Source organism: Rhinoraja longicauda, chromosome 8 (assembly GCF_053455715.1).
Source record: "Rhinoraja longicauda isolate Sanriku21f chromosome 8, sRhiLon1.1, whole genome shotgun sequence".
Lineage (NCBI taxonomy): Eukaryota > Metazoa > Chordata > Chondrichthyes > Rajiformes > Arhynchobatidae > Rhinoraja > Rhinoraja longicauda.
In genome coordinates, this window is record NC_135960.1 from 42,594,142 (window position 1) to 42,609,367 (window position 15,226).

The 15,226-nt window shown below is 42.0% G+C and overlaps 1 protein-coding gene across 1 annotated transcript in view; it reads left to right on the forward strand.

Annotated features, from left to right (window-relative positions):
• Positions 1–15,226, forward strand: part of mcm3ap (minichromosome maintenance complex component 3 associated protein) — a 59,661-nt gene that overhangs the window by 3,854 nt on the left and 40,581 nt on the right. The window contains exons 3-9 of the mRNA XM_078403744.1: positions 394–475; positions 1,981–2,113; positions 5,340–5,542; positions 7,966–8,105; positions 10,654–10,851; positions 11,738–12,006; positions 13,808–13,970. Of these exons, the coding sequence (XP_078259870.1) occupies positions 394–475; positions 1,981–2,113; positions 5,340–5,542; positions 7,966–8,105; positions 10,654–10,851; positions 11,738–12,006; positions 13,808–13,970 (1,188 nt within the window). The remainder of the gene's footprint in view (positions 1–393; positions 476–1,980; positions 2,114–5,339; positions 5,543–7,965; positions 8,106–10,653; positions 10,852–11,737; positions 12,007–13,807; positions 13,971–15,226) is intronic.

The following is a 15,226-nucleotide window of genomic DNA, read 5'->3' on the forward strand; positions in this document are numbered from 1 at the left end:
AGGTTGTGTACTTGCAGCTGAGCCAGAACTTGGTCTGCTTTGCCCATTAAAATAAAACAGTTAACTGTATGGATCAGCCCTGCCACTCAAAGCCAGAAGCGATTGAGCGTTCAGGCAGGTCTGGAATCAGAAAAGTGGCAGATGGACTGTTGGAGCCGGTAGTCCGGGTTGGGTCCGAATTGGGAGGTCTGGAATCAGAAAAGTGGCAGATGGACTGTTGGTGCCGGTAGTCCGAAGAAGGGTCTCGACCCGAAACGCCACCCATTCCTTCTCTCCCGAGATGCTGCCTGACCTGCAGAGTTACTCCAGCATTTTGTGAATAAATACCTGAGCTTTCATGCATGTGTCTTAGTTAGTCAACAAAGACTATTATAATAAATGTTTCTCTTGAAGGCATCGGCATCCAATGCAAAGAGAAAAGGGAAGTCATTATGCAAGCAACATATTGAAATATTTTGGCAAAGAAAGAAAACCAGTAAGTTTCATTCTCTATTTGTTAATGACTTAGATGAAGGGATTAAAAGTACCATTAGCAAATTTGCAGATGATACTAAGCTGGGGGGTAGTGTGAATTGTGAGGAAGATGCAATAAGGCTGCAGGGTGACTTGGACAGGTTGTGTGAGTGGGCGGATACATGGCAGATGCAGTTTAATGTAGATAAGTGAGGTTATTCACTTTGGAAGTAAGAATAGAAAGGCAGATTATTATCTGAATGGTGTCAAGTTAGGAAGAGGGGATGTTCAACGAGATCTGGGTGTCCTAGTGCATCAGTCACTGAAAGGAAGCATGCAGGTACAGCAGGCAGTGAAGAAAGCCAATGGAATGTTGGCCTTCATAACAAGAGGAGTTGAGTATAGGAGCAAAGAGGTCCTTCTACAGTTGTACCGGGCCCTGGTGAGACCGCACCTGGAGTACTATGTGCAGTTTTGGTCTCCAAATTTGAGGAAGGATATTCTTGCTATTGAGGGCGTGCAGCGTAGGTTCACTAGGTTAATTCCCGGAATGGCGGGACTGACGTATGTTGAAAGGCTGGAGCAATTAGGCTTGTATACACTGGAATTTAGAAGGATGAGGGGGGATCTTATTGAAACATAAGATAATTAGGGGATTGGACACATTAGAGACAGGAAACATGTTCCCAATGTTGGGGGAGTCCAGAACAAGGGGCCACAGTTTAAGAATAAGGGGTAGGCCATTTAGAACGGAGAAGAGGAAGAACTTTTTCAGTCAGAGAGTGGTGAAGGTGTGGAATTCTCTGCCTCAGAAGGCAGTGGAGGCCAGTTCGTTGGATGCTTTCAAGAGAGAGCTGGATAGAGCTCTTAAGGATAGCGGAGTGAGGGGGTATGGGGAGAAGGCAGGAACGGGGTACCGATTGAGAGTGATCAGCCATGATCGCATTGAATGGCAGTGCTGGCTCGAAGGGCTGAATGGCCTACTCCTGCACCTATTGTCTATTGTCTATCAGTTTTATTTGAGCTGTATTTATTCCTCAAACGACCTTGGTGTTGCTTAGAGCAACATCAATGTAAATTTGTGACATAGTTTGAACTATTAGCTTAGTACATTCATTGTATTGATTGGTATGGGCAGTGTGCGCCACAGGGTCTGTTTCATAAGTCATAGGAACAGAATTAGGCCATTTGACCCATCTAGTCTACGCCACAAGTTTCTATGTTGTATGACTATGATACTATGACTCTATTCCTACTGGACTATCAGTAAATAGAAATAGGATAGAAAGGAATAGAAACTCTGTCAAGGTTTTCAGTTTCTATGGACTCCATAGTGGTTCCCTGTCAGTTCTTTATTCTCCATTGGTGGGGTTATGATGTAACTGTAGGCTTGGCTAAGACTGGAATTTTCCTAGAAGATCCTCACCAGCCTGCATGTATAGGCTTGATGAAATGAAGACGGGCAATTGCTGTTGTACTGTTATCACATAGGCAAAGTTATAACTACCGTGTCTTTCACCTTGTCAGGTCCTGGAAAGAAATCTTCATGGGAAGAAACGGAGAAATCAAAAGGAGATGACAAGGACAAACCCAATTTGGAACATTCACCTTTACGCAATCCTACTGCAAAAGCTTCTGCTGTAGGAAGTACCGCAAACAGGTGACACAATTTAATACATGTCTTGTGCACCTTCCAAGGTGTTGTCTGTTAAAGCTTAGGAGAATTGACTTTTCCTTCTGACTATCAGTGATGCTGGAGATTTTGGTATGACTTGGAGTTTGTATTCGGAGTGCACAATCCTGCTAACATGTATTTGGAGGTGAATGGTGATGCAGAATAGTGTGCTGCAGCGTTGATATTGAGGTTGCTTTTTACTTCCACCTTTCATTACTTTTATGCCTCAACTTTTTTTATTTTAGGAACAATCTCTCCTGTCAATGATACCACTGTCCAGTAACAAGTTGTCATATCTGTTCTTTGTTAGAATCTAGCTGATCAATATTTGGACATTTAATCAAGAACAGCAGAATATATTTCGGTTCTTGCCTGTGCTCATAAGCACACTTTAGATTGGTAATAATTTGAGGGAATGGTTTAAGTTGTATTCTCTGTGCTGCATAGTTGTTAATCTCCAAAACTTGCCATGTCTGACGTCACCTACGCCATTATGGACAAAGGATAATAAAATAGAGCCATGTTGCATGAGATTTCATAACAGATCAAGATTGCAAAATTGGGAAATATAATAGTGGCCATGAAGGAATTTTAGTGGGTATACAATATAGTTATCCCTCGTTATAACAGACCTTGGGCGAGGACTGGTGTCTGTTTTTGTCGGCTGTCCGCTATAACTGTGTAAGGTATTTTCACAGTGTGTAATTGAAACAAAGAACTGCAGATGATGGTAAATTCACAAAATAACACAAAGTGCTGGAGTAACTTAGCAGGTCAGGCAGCATCTCTGTGGAGCATGGGTAGGTGATGTCGGGACCCTTTTTCAGATTGATTTCGTCTGCTGAGTTACTCCAGTACTTTGTGTTGTTTCTCCTTAAAACCAGGAGCAGATGTTGCTGGTCCACACCAGTGAGCACTTCTTCACCCACTGCACGGTCCGGTTGACATGGCTGTTGTTGTGGCCCATGTTGTAGCCCCTGGCTGTTAGCTCTTTCTTCAGGCTGCAGCCATCGAAAGACGCGCATGTTCACCATGGGGCTCCTCCCCCAACCATCTACCACTTCTTCTGTCAGTCGTGGCTCTGCCGTCTCTTTCTCCCCTGCAGTCGCCGACATCTTCCAAGGTAGAGCAGAGAAAGCTAGTGTGTAGGGAGTGGGTGTAAAACTGGGATAACAAACTAATGTATGGGTGATCGTTGGTTGGCATGGACATGGGCCGAATGGCTTGTTTCCATGCTGTATCTCTGAACTAAACCTGTTAGCACATTTCTTCTATGATCACTTATATTCACTTCAAGCACCTACAAGTTTGAGCAGTTGGAACCTTACACGTTTACAGAAAATAAACTGTGTTTCAGTTCAAGAGTTTTCAATATACCAGTTAGCTAAGCTTTAATGGGAAGGACAAAAAAGTTGAGGCTGTTTTTTTTTTGTGTTGATGGCATTTGTTTTGAACCATTTCAACTAAGCACTTTGCCCAATTAAGTCTTGAGATTTCAGTTAAATAGTAATGAGTTTCTTTGTCTTGTGAAATTTCCTGGCATGCAATTTGACGTTTATCATCAATCTAACAAGGTTATGTGACAGTTGCAGCATGGAAATCTCATCAGCGAGTGATCATCTGAACTAGTTGCTGCTGGTGTCTAAGTCATGTGTGGTGCATTAATGCTTTGTTGTGGATTCACACTGAGAATTTCTTATACTTGGCTAACTGCTTGAATTTACCTTGCGTAAATTTTTTTTTGTTCATTTTCAAATTGCGCTTCTTAGCTTCTCGCTGTAGACTGGTGGGGGAGTTGTCCAAGTTGAGGTGGGTGGATGTAAAAGCCACTCTTCCTAACCCCATTACCAAGATGGTGGGTTTTGAGAGACGATTACTATTTTTTCTCAGACATCTTGTGCAGTTTCAGCAGCTATATCTTTGTTCGGAGCTGACAAAGTACATTTCCTGGGGAGTGGCAGGCAGAGTCACCATTGAAAACAGTGGTAACTATTGAACCACACCTGCACATGGTGGCTGCAGAAGCAAATATTGTGCAGCTAGTGAATTAGAAGATGAATCCGAGCATCAGAGATGGTTGAATGATATCCTGTGCATACCTTTAATTACTCTACACACTGTGGCTTTGGTGTGTACCATCTACAGGCTTCTCAGCAATTAATCTTTAATTCTTTAGACACTGCTTCCTAAAAACTGGATGAATTTATGCAGGAATGGATTTTGCTGATGCTGGGTAATAGACAATAGGTGCAGGAGTAGGCCATTCAGCCCTTCGAGCCAGCACCGCCATTCAATGTGATCATGGCTGATCACTCTCAATCAGTACCCCGTTCCTGCCTTCTCCCCATACCCCCTCACTCCGCTATCCTTAAGAGCTCTATCCAGCTCTCTCTTGAAAGCATCCAACGAACTGGCCTCCACTGCCTTCTGAGGCAGAGAATTCCACACCTTCACCACTCTCTGACTGAAAAAGTTCTTCTTCATCTCCGTTCTAAATGGCCTACCCCTTATTCTTAAACTGTGGCCCCTTGTTCTGGACTCCCCCAACATTGGGAACATGTTTCCTGCCTCTAATGTGTCCAATTCCCTAATTATCTTATGTTTCAATAAGATCCCCCCACATCCTTCTAAATTCCAGTATATACAAGCCTAGTCGCTCCAGTCTTTCAACATACGACAGTCCCGCCATTCCGGGAATTAACCTAGTAAACCTATGCTGCACGCCCTCAATAGCAAGAATATCCTTCCTCAAATTTGGAGATCAAAACTTCACACAATACTCCAAGTGCGGTCTCACCAGGGCCCTGTATAACTGCAGAAGGACCTCTTTGCTCCTAAACTCCTCTTGTTATGAAGGCCAACATTCCATTGGGTTTCTTCACTGCCTGCTATACCTGCATGCTTCCTTTCAGTGACTTATGCACTAGGACACCCAGATCTCGTTGTACGTCCCCTTTTCCTAACTTGACACCATTCAGATAATAATCTGCCTTCCTATTCTTACCACCAGGCTACCTAGGCAAGGTAGATCGTTGGTCACACTTAGCTTCTGAGAGTAAAGCAGGAATGGAGCGATGTGGTATATTTGTCAGTGATGGATAATGTGATGCAACTGCATATGATCCAATATTCTCTGAGGGCATAATGAACATTAATGGCAAGAATTGGCTTAAAAACAAGTTCAACCTTTTATTAATTCTTTGTTCTGTAGGTCACCAGTTAAGTGTGCACCCATTAAGAGCCAAAAATTAGAGAATGAATCGCAGCGATCACCAGAGATAGAAGATCAGATGATGGTATCTGAGCGTACAGCGACTCTACCTTCTTCTCTCAGTCACCTGATTGGCACGGTTGCTGCTAATTCTGAGGAGAAATATAGAGTACTGGACCAACGAGACAAGTTAATGAGACAAGGTAACATGTTCTTTGAAGAAAATATGTTCAATGACTAGACCATGTACCTGTTGACTTTGAACCCTCCAGTTCTTTGTGTTCTTTGTCCTATTTATTTCCACCTTCACCCCATTGCTCCGATTTATCTATTTTGGTGTTCCATTAATACAATTTGTTACTAAAATAAATGTTGCATTTTTCAATATTTCCTCTTTCACTTTGAGTTCAAAGTTAAATTTGATCTCAATGGCTGTGAAAGTAACCATGCATTGTTCTTTGTAACATAAAAGGAGTGGTGGAATTATGGGTCTTTGGGGCAGGGAAACAGAGGGCCATTTTCCCAGATTTGTTGTGGAGCATTTGAGAGCTTCTGCCACAAATGCTGGTGAATGGAAACGTAACAAGGTTTGCCTTTTAGGTTTGCAATAAAAATGATTCAAATAAATTTGCATAAATGTATTTTGCATGTCACCACCAAATTAGAGATAAGTTGTCTAAGTTTAGTTTTAGTTTGGAGATACAGTGCGGAAACAAGCCCTTCGGCCCACTGAGTTTGTGCTGACCATAGATCACCCGTACACTAGCACAATCCGACACACTGGGGAAAATTTACAATCTTTACCAAAGCCAATTAACCTACAAACATACTACAATCCCCTCTACGACTTTGGCATGTGGGAGGAAACGCACCTGGGGAAAACCCACAGTCACAGGGAGAACTCCATACGGACTGCACCTGTAGTCAGGATCGAACCCGGGTGCTGTAAAGCAGCAACTCTACCGCTGCGCCACCATCCATGTTTTAGAGATATATTTTCCAACTAAATGAAGTAACTGCTTGCACTTCCAATTCTTCCATAAAGGTCTCCATCCTTTCAAATAGCTTCCCCATACTCGATGAACAAGTAGAAATAAACATGGCTGAGGCATTTGAAAATGCCAATAGCTTGAAGTGCTGAGTAGATCTATCTTGGCTTCCTTGAGAGTACCATCATAATGGAAGCCAGCCTTTAGCTGATTTAGTTAATTTCAAGTAATCAAGAAATGGCTGCATGCAGTCAATGCAGCAAAGATTATGGGTTAAAAACTCAAAACCTGTGCTCCTTGAGCCTTGCGTCCGATCAAGTATGGCTACAATAATAACCTCTTGCTTACAGTAGAGTAATGCCTGCGTCTGTTTTGTCTATAAAAAGCAAGTCGTCTAATTCAGACAGTTGCTGCCTCCTCAATCAGCTCTAAATCCTCTTCAAAGTGTTGGAGGTGTTGATTATGTTGGTTTTTGAATGGTTCAGTGTCACAGCCTGTAGCGCCACATTTTCAATGATCCAGATTCAATCCTGATCTTGGGCGTTGTCAGTTTGGAGTTTGCACATGCTTCCAGTGATTGCTTGGATTTCTTCTGGGTGCTCTGGTTTTTTCCCATGTCTCAATGGTATGCTGGTTGGTAGGTTAATTGACTGTTCTAAATTTCTCAGTGTATGTAGTTGAGTTGTAGAGTCTGTGGGGATTGGCTCATGAGTGTTTAATTGCCATGTGCACTGGGAACAACAAAATGAAATTCTTACCTGCTGCAGCTTTACAGGCACAGTAAGAATTTCAAGACGTGTGGTTAATGGGTATGTGTGAATAAGAAGGCTTGAGAGGCCATGTGGCTAAGTTCTGCTTATCTCAGTCCCAGGCCACCACAGCGGGTAATTCTTGGGGTAGTATTCAAGGCCCACTGGGCTTTAGCTGGGGTATCAAAAACTTTGCCTTCATTTTAAGGACAGGAAAGGAATATTTGATAATGAAGCAGTCCATGCTTCTAATGCAGCAAGGCCTCATCAAAATTCAGGCATGGCCTGATAAGTGAGAAGTAACATTCATACCACACCAAAAGGAGAGTATGTCCAATTATCTCCCTTTGATGTTTAACCCCATTACTACTGTGGACTACCCCACCACAATCCCTGTGGCTGGCACTCTATCCACTATCTTAAATGTTTTCTCCCTCCGTTATTGATATACCTCGGCTACAATGTTGGCTGTCTGTAAATGCACAGGAGTAACACGCCACGATTTCCTCAAGAACTGCACTTTTGTAAGTGCAACCTCTCCTAATTGAAGGACACAACCAGTGTGGGTGTGTTAACACTGCCACCTGCAAGTTCCTCTCCCCGTTCCATGTCGAGTTCACCCTTCACTGATCCTTAATATTGGCTGTATCCAGCAGCATAGTGGGAGTCCATGGACTGCAGTCATTCAAGAGTGTGGCTCACCATCAGCTCAAAAGATGGGCAGTAAATGTTGGTCTTGCCAAATCCCAAAGAAGAACTTAAAGGAAGATTTGGGAAGTTGCCTTTTAGAAAATGCTGTATGTTTGGATTTTGGCACAAATCAAGATGGAGTGATCACATAGACATTCACACTCAAATATTGAGATGTATCATTGTATTTCTTTGCAGACCGAGTGAAAAGAACTGATCTGGAAAAAGCTAAAGCTTTGGTGGGGACCTGCATGGACATGTGCCCGGAGAAGGAACGTTACATGAGAGAGACAAGATACCAGCTCAGTTCTTTTGAGATCATAACTGGCACTGACAAGGTCAGTTTTTAAATTTTCGATTTGCTTATTCCATGTACCTGTAAATCATTCCAGCTCACAGTCCAGACCAGCCATATTCCAGTTCTGGCTGTGCACCCTGTTTGGATGCAGGGGCACTGGCTTACATTCTTGACTTTTGAATAAGCTAGGTGCCAAAATAATCAGAATTTTTGAACAATTGATGCTGGATTATCAGAGATTTACTATGTATGTATGTGGTTGGGTATAATTTCCAATGCTAATAAATTGCTGAAGTAACAAGTGGGGAAGATATAACATGTATGAGAGAAATAACTTGCTAAATATATAGTATAAGAAAATAACTGCAGATGCTGGTACAAATCAAAGGTATTTATTCACAAAATGCTGGAGTAACTCAGCAGGTCAGGCAGCACCTCGGGAGAGAAGGAATGGGTGACGTTTCGGGTTGAGACCCTTCTGAAGAAGCGTCACCCATTCCTTCTCTCCCGAGATGCTGCCTGACCTGCTGAGTTACTCCAGCATTTTGTCCCCATGTTCAGGTGACATGGGGACACAGCTGCTCAGTTTCCACAGAAACAATCCTAGATTAAAATCACAATAGAGTTACCGTGTAATCTTAATTTCATTGACAATCTTGATTTTTATTAAATAAAAATGGTTAGTCTTAGCAATGATAATGACAAAAACTACTGGATCGTGTTAAACTTCTGTCTGTCTCACCAATGGAGAAGCAATTCTGCCATTCTTTTTTGGCCATTACATCATTCCAACTTAATCAACATGGGAGATTCTTGACCACCTTCTGAAGTGACCCAGCAAGCAACTCTGTTTTATCGTTAACTGCCATACACAGACAGAGAGAATACAACTAGACAGATTATCCAGCAGCAAGCTGTTTGCTCTCAGCCCAGTCAACTTCAGAAATTTTAATATCTCAATTGGAAGAAATTACTAGTCAAATAACAGCCTGGCTTTGTACTCACAAAAACATATTTTAAAGCTAACATAAACTCTGACCCCCTCCTCCTGCCCGCCCGCCCGCCTCTCTCTCTTTTTTTTTCTCCCCCCCAGTCTCTGTGCCTCTTTTCTTCTCTCTTTTCTTGGACTTTTAAGCTCATTTGATCTTTTCATTTTTTGCTTCCAAAGTGACTTTAACCATCTTAACCCCTATTCTCTTCACCACTCCAGCCTTATCCCCTCTTCCTCATCTTTACTACTTCCCATTGCTTTTTGCAAGGGCCACACTCTTTGTGACTCTGGTTTACTCATCTCTGAATATATATTCAATGTGAATATTGACGGATAATTTGAACTGCAGAAGGAGTCAAAAAGTATGGGAGAGAGGGAAAGTGCTGAGGAGAAAACAGGAAACTAACAACATGAACTGACTAGCGTAGAAGGATTGAGAGGCCGATTAGCCTCTTTCTGTTCCTAGTGCTTATGCTCCCTTATGTTGCATTTTCCATTATTACTTGGTCAGATTTTAGTTTGAACAGTCTACTGTTATAATTTTCCAAGGCGTCAATCTTCTCGGACATCTTTTTCCTTTCAATTGCTGCCGCAGTAATACTGTCTTCATTTTTTCCACTCTAGGTTTTAACATTTCATAGTCCATTTGTATACCATCGACTGTCTATCACTGTTTGAAAATTCTCCTCCATTTTTTTCAAAGTCTTATGTATTCCATTGGTGCCCCTCTTAAGTATTTTCATTTCATTTTTCATCAATTTGTTATCTCCTTCAATTTTCTTAAGCCTGTTAATAATCTTTTCAAACATCGTTTAAAAGTTAGTTTCTTGTCTAATTTGATTCTTTGCAAGCTTTACCGATGTCTCTGTATCTTCTTCACTTTCTTCTTCCTCGTTTCCACTACCGCCATTGCTATGAGGTCTCCCGTTTCCTCATCCTCACTCGTGCCCGAGGCTTCAGACACGACTTCAGCAACCGCTCGGCGAACAGTGCGCCCTCGTGTTTGCTCGGGAAAACCCCGTTGCGTTTCGCCCCCAGTCGAAGAGCGCTTCCTGGGCGTAGTAGACTCCGGCTTCGCACCGGAGCCCTCCCCAGATGCTCCGCCTGCCGAGGGCTCACAAAATCTAGGCCCCAGCTCCAACTGGACTGTTGGCCTACCTTCGATTTTTTTCCCCTTGATTCCTTCGCTGGATTTCTTTGCTTCTGCGGCAATTGTATTCCTCTTTTTTCTTTCTTGTAAGGCATCAGTACGTTCTGTATACTTTTAGATTTAATTTAAAGTACTTGATTTCCTATAGTACGTCTTTTTTTGGCAGTTTAGGGCTTTATTTTCGGGAGTGATGAAAAGTTATGTCTGCTCAGCCACGCATTGGATACGCCCCCCAATGATTTGTCTGCGTCCCAGGTAGCTTTGCTGCATAGATTCATCTTATAAGCTGTTTTAGTACAGCAATAGTCTGTTACCAAGGACACTGCATATTTTGCCGTGTCTTGCCGAATTTGTCTGCTCCATCTAGTAGACTATCTAACTTTGTCTAGGTTATTGAATGTTGAAGTCTCGTTCATTGCCTGTTCATGTTTGTTTGTTACACCACAGGTTAACCATGAAGCTGCAATCAAGGAATATAGCAGGTCATCAGCCGATCAAGAAGAACCTCTGCCCCATGAACTTCGCCCTGCCTCTGTGTTGAAATTAACTATGGATTATTTAGTGACCAAGGTCATGGATCTGAGTGAGGGCAATTATCGGGACTGGTATGACTTTGTATGGAATCGAACTCGTGGTGTAAGAAAGGTGAGTTGTTAATTTCTGGCATTATCCTGCCTGTGCGGCTTGTATATATTTCCAACTAAGACGGTTATTGATACAAGTAAGCAGGGTGACAAGGTCCTCCAATTCATGCTTACATGGGGTAAATCCAGATCGCTGCAGTGCAATGGTCATTTCTGTTCATTTAGAAATGGAATGTTTGAGGCCAGTAATGTACTTGTCATTTTAAAGGCGAACAATTGCGTGTGACAAGACCAATGTAAAAATACTTGTTTCTTTTATTCTAAATAAAAGACTGTACATCTACTCTTATCTATTCCTCTCATGATCTTACACGCCTCTACAAGAGCACCCCTCAGCCACCTGCGCTCCAAAGAATAAAGTCCTGCTTAACTGCTCTCTATAGCTCAGCCCCTTGAGTCCTGGCAAGATCCTTGTAAATCTTCTCTATATTTTTCTAGCTTACTGCATCATTCCTACAGCATGGTGACCAAAGCTAAATGCAATACTCCCAAGTGCAGCCTTACTAATGTCATGTACAACTGTGCCTTCCATTAGCTGGTATTTGGCCCATATTCCTTTAAATCCTGTCCTGCCCAAATGTCTTTTCAATGTTAATTGTGCCTGACTTTACAGCTTCCTCTGGCACCTCATCCCATATTCATATCGTCTCTTGTGTGGAAAGTCACTCCCCCTGGGTTACCTTCAAATATTTTCCCTCTCACTCCAACCTATGCTCAAAACATGGTGCTGAGTTACTCCATCACTTTGTGTTTTGCTCAAGCTTCCAGCAACTGCGGTTTCTTGTGTTTTCATTCAACTATGTTCTCTGGTATCAGATTTCCGACCCCTGTACTTTTCTATTCATTTGTAAAGTGTGTTTCTAATGATAGTTTTATTTTTTTTGCAGGATATTACACAACAGCACCTATGTGATAAGCCAACAGTGGCCCTCATTGAAAAGTGTACACGATTCCATATCCACTGCAGTCATTATCTCTGTGAGGAGCCAATGTCCTCTTATGATGCTAAGATAAACGATGAAAACCTGACTAAGTGTTTGCAAAGCCTGAAAGAAATGTACCAGGATTTAGCCAACAAGGATATCTACTGTGAGAATGAGGCAGAATTCCGTGGCTACCATGTTCTGCTCAATCTCAATGAGGGAGATATTCTCCGGTAAGCAAGAGATATTTATTTTCAGTGTGCTTGTTGCATAGTGGAATGATACCATCATGTTGTACTGTTAGGACACTGTCCCAATCCTCAAGTCCTTCCCCTAATCTGTGCCTATTTTTCTCACTCTCGTTTCTTCAAATCCACGATGAAAGCTTTCAGTGCACCTGTTTTCACAACTTTGAAGGGAATGTTCATGTCATAGGAGCAGAAATTATGAATTTGGCCCATTGAGTCTACTCTGCCATTCAAGCATGGCTGATCGATCTTTTCCTCTCATCTCCATTCTCCTGCCTTCTCCTTGTAACCTTTGACACCCTTACTAATCAAAAAACCTATCAATCTCCGCTTTAAAATACTCTAAAGTCTTGGCCTCCACAGATTCATCCCACTATGGCTAAATAAATTCCTTCTCATCTCCTTTCTAAAGGTACGTACTTTTAGATCTCTGGTCCGAAACTCTCCAATGAGTGGAAACATCCTCTTCACATCCACTCTATCCAGGCCTTTCATTATTCAGTAAGTTTCAATGAGGTCACCCCCCCTTATCATTCTAAACACCCGCTCATACAGGCCGAGAGCCGCCAAATGCTTGTCATACGTTAACCCAATCATCCTCCGAATGATCATCACCAATGGGTTCCAAATCATGACAACTGTTTTTCTCATCTTGGATCTTGCTTCATTCCTTTGAATAAGTGTCCGTTAATGGGTGCAGCTTCTCGCTATTTCCCTTTTCTGAGCCCACTGTGATTTTTATGTTCATTAAATTACCTCTCAACCATTTTGTCCTGAAAGAAGCAAAACGTCCAATAATATGGCTGTTTTCCTCATTCCTTCGTCTATTCCGGTAAATCTTTTCTCTTCTGTCTCTCCCGGATCTTTGTGCCCCTTCTGAAGGGTGGTGACCAGAATTGGACACCGTTTTGCACCATGGCCTTTTGTGGTCAATCCAGTCTTACCCATGGTTGCTAACTTCACTCCTGATGATTGCTGCGAACAACACCGTGTATTCTGCTTGGGTAGTTTACAACCTAATGCTTTGAACAATTAATTCTCCCATTGTTAGCTTGTCCAGAATTTTTATTACATTTTCCTTAACACTCCAGGAACCTCATTTTCCTTCAGAGGGACTGATGTGAAATGATCAGTTAAAATCTCAGCCATGTTCTCTGTCCTTGTAGATCAGTGCATGTTCCTTTAACATAGTGACCTCACCACTACTAACCACTCCCCATGGTCTCTTGTATAATTGTAGCTTCCCCACCTCCAGCTCGCTCTCTAGTTCCGGTGATGACCACGGACAGCTAGGGCATAATGTGTGTAGTGCAATTAATAAACCTATTCAGTAAAAGACTCTGCGTACGAGGGACATCCTTTTACAGTCCTCACAAATTAATATGTCATCTTGTTAGGTATTGTCAACAGGCCAAATAATGTTAGGGTAGAGAAAGAACTGCAGGTCAAATTAGCAAAGCGTTATTATGGTGAAATTCAGCTACCTTCATTAATTGAACAGGTTGATGAAAGCTAGTGTGTTTGGCGTCAAATACAATGAAACCGAGCTTGATTATTAGCATGCAAAGCACTAGACATTTTACCATGTAACTACGCTACAATTAAATCATTAAATTTGGAAGGAAGATTCTTCATTCAGATGTTCATTGAAACAAAATACCCATTGGGGAAAAAAGAGATTCATTATTTCCTTTTTCATTAACTTTCTAAACAGGCAAGCTCAACCACTACCTCAGTGGCACAGATTTGCTGACTCAACATGCTTGTTTTTTCTTTAATTTTCCAGGGAAGTCCAGCAGCTCCGCCCAATCATCCGGAACTCCCCAGGGGTGAAGCTGGCAGTCCAGGCATTTGCTGCTCTAAACAGCAACAACTTTGTACGTTTTTTCAAATTGGTTAGGGCAGCCTCCTACCTTGGTGCCTGTATACTGCATCGTTATTTCAAACAGGTATGGCCAATCTACTAAGCTGTGAATTATAAATTTATAAAATATAAACTAATGCCTGCTAGAGGAGTTGTTTGATTGTCAAAGGATATTGAAAGTTTTTTTTCATTTAGTGGTCTTGTGATTTGCTTTTTATCTGTGAGAGCTTTGCCGCAGAGCAACCACCGCCTCTGGTCAGAATGTATTTGTATTTGGCTTGCATGTTGCTGGCTTATCACTGAGACTGAGAATTATAGCAAGGAGGATCTTGCTTTTGAGTCTGCTCACGCCCAAATTTACAGAGAGAATACTGACTAAACCAAACAGAGAATACAATAATGAGGCCCCCTTCTGCCAGCCCTTGCTGTCAATTCTTCCTGAATTTCATGAGTAGCTCATAATGGGTGAATCTATGACTAATTTTCTAATGACTTTATGAACTATTAAACATATCTTAAAAGGCTAAGATTATCAAATGCTAAGTTGGGTCCCTTGCAGCCTGAGATGAAAAATTATAGAGGGGTATCAGGATAAGGGGGAGAAATTCAAGAGAAGACTAAATGAGGAGCTCGGAGTAATCATTAGCTAAAATACTAGCACGGGAGAAATTAAGGGGCACTGAAAGGTGATTAATTCCCAGATCTGATGGCGCACATTCTATAGTTTTAAAGAGATGGCAGATGGAGCCAGTAGATGCACTTAATGTCATGTTTTAACATTTCATAGATTTTAATTCGGTTGTCAGGTAGCTAACTCTGACCATTCAAGAAAAAAGAGGCAAGATTCAAGAAAAACCCTGGCATTCAAGCAATAAAGAGGCAAAAGGTAGAGAACTATAGGCTAATGAGTAGGGTAATACTGGAGTATTTTTAAGGAAGTAGTAACTGAACACTTATGAATATGAACCTGCTATATGTTTTCCTAAGTGATAAGAACAGAATTAGGCCATTCGGCCCATCAAGTCTTCTCCGCCATTCAATCATGGCTGATCTATCTTTCCCTCTCAACCCCATTCTCCTGCCTTCTCCCCATAGGCCCTGACACCAGTACTTATTTATCTATCTCTGCCTTAAAAATATTCATAGACTTGGCCTCCATAGCCTTCTGTGGCAATGAATTCCACAGATTCACCACCATCTGATTAAAGAAACTCCTCCTCATCTCCTTCCTAAAGTAACGTCTTTTAATTCTGAGGCTATGATTTATGGTCCTAGACTCTCCCACTAATGGAAACATCCTCTCCACATCTACTCTACCCAGGCCTTTCAGTAGTCGGTAAG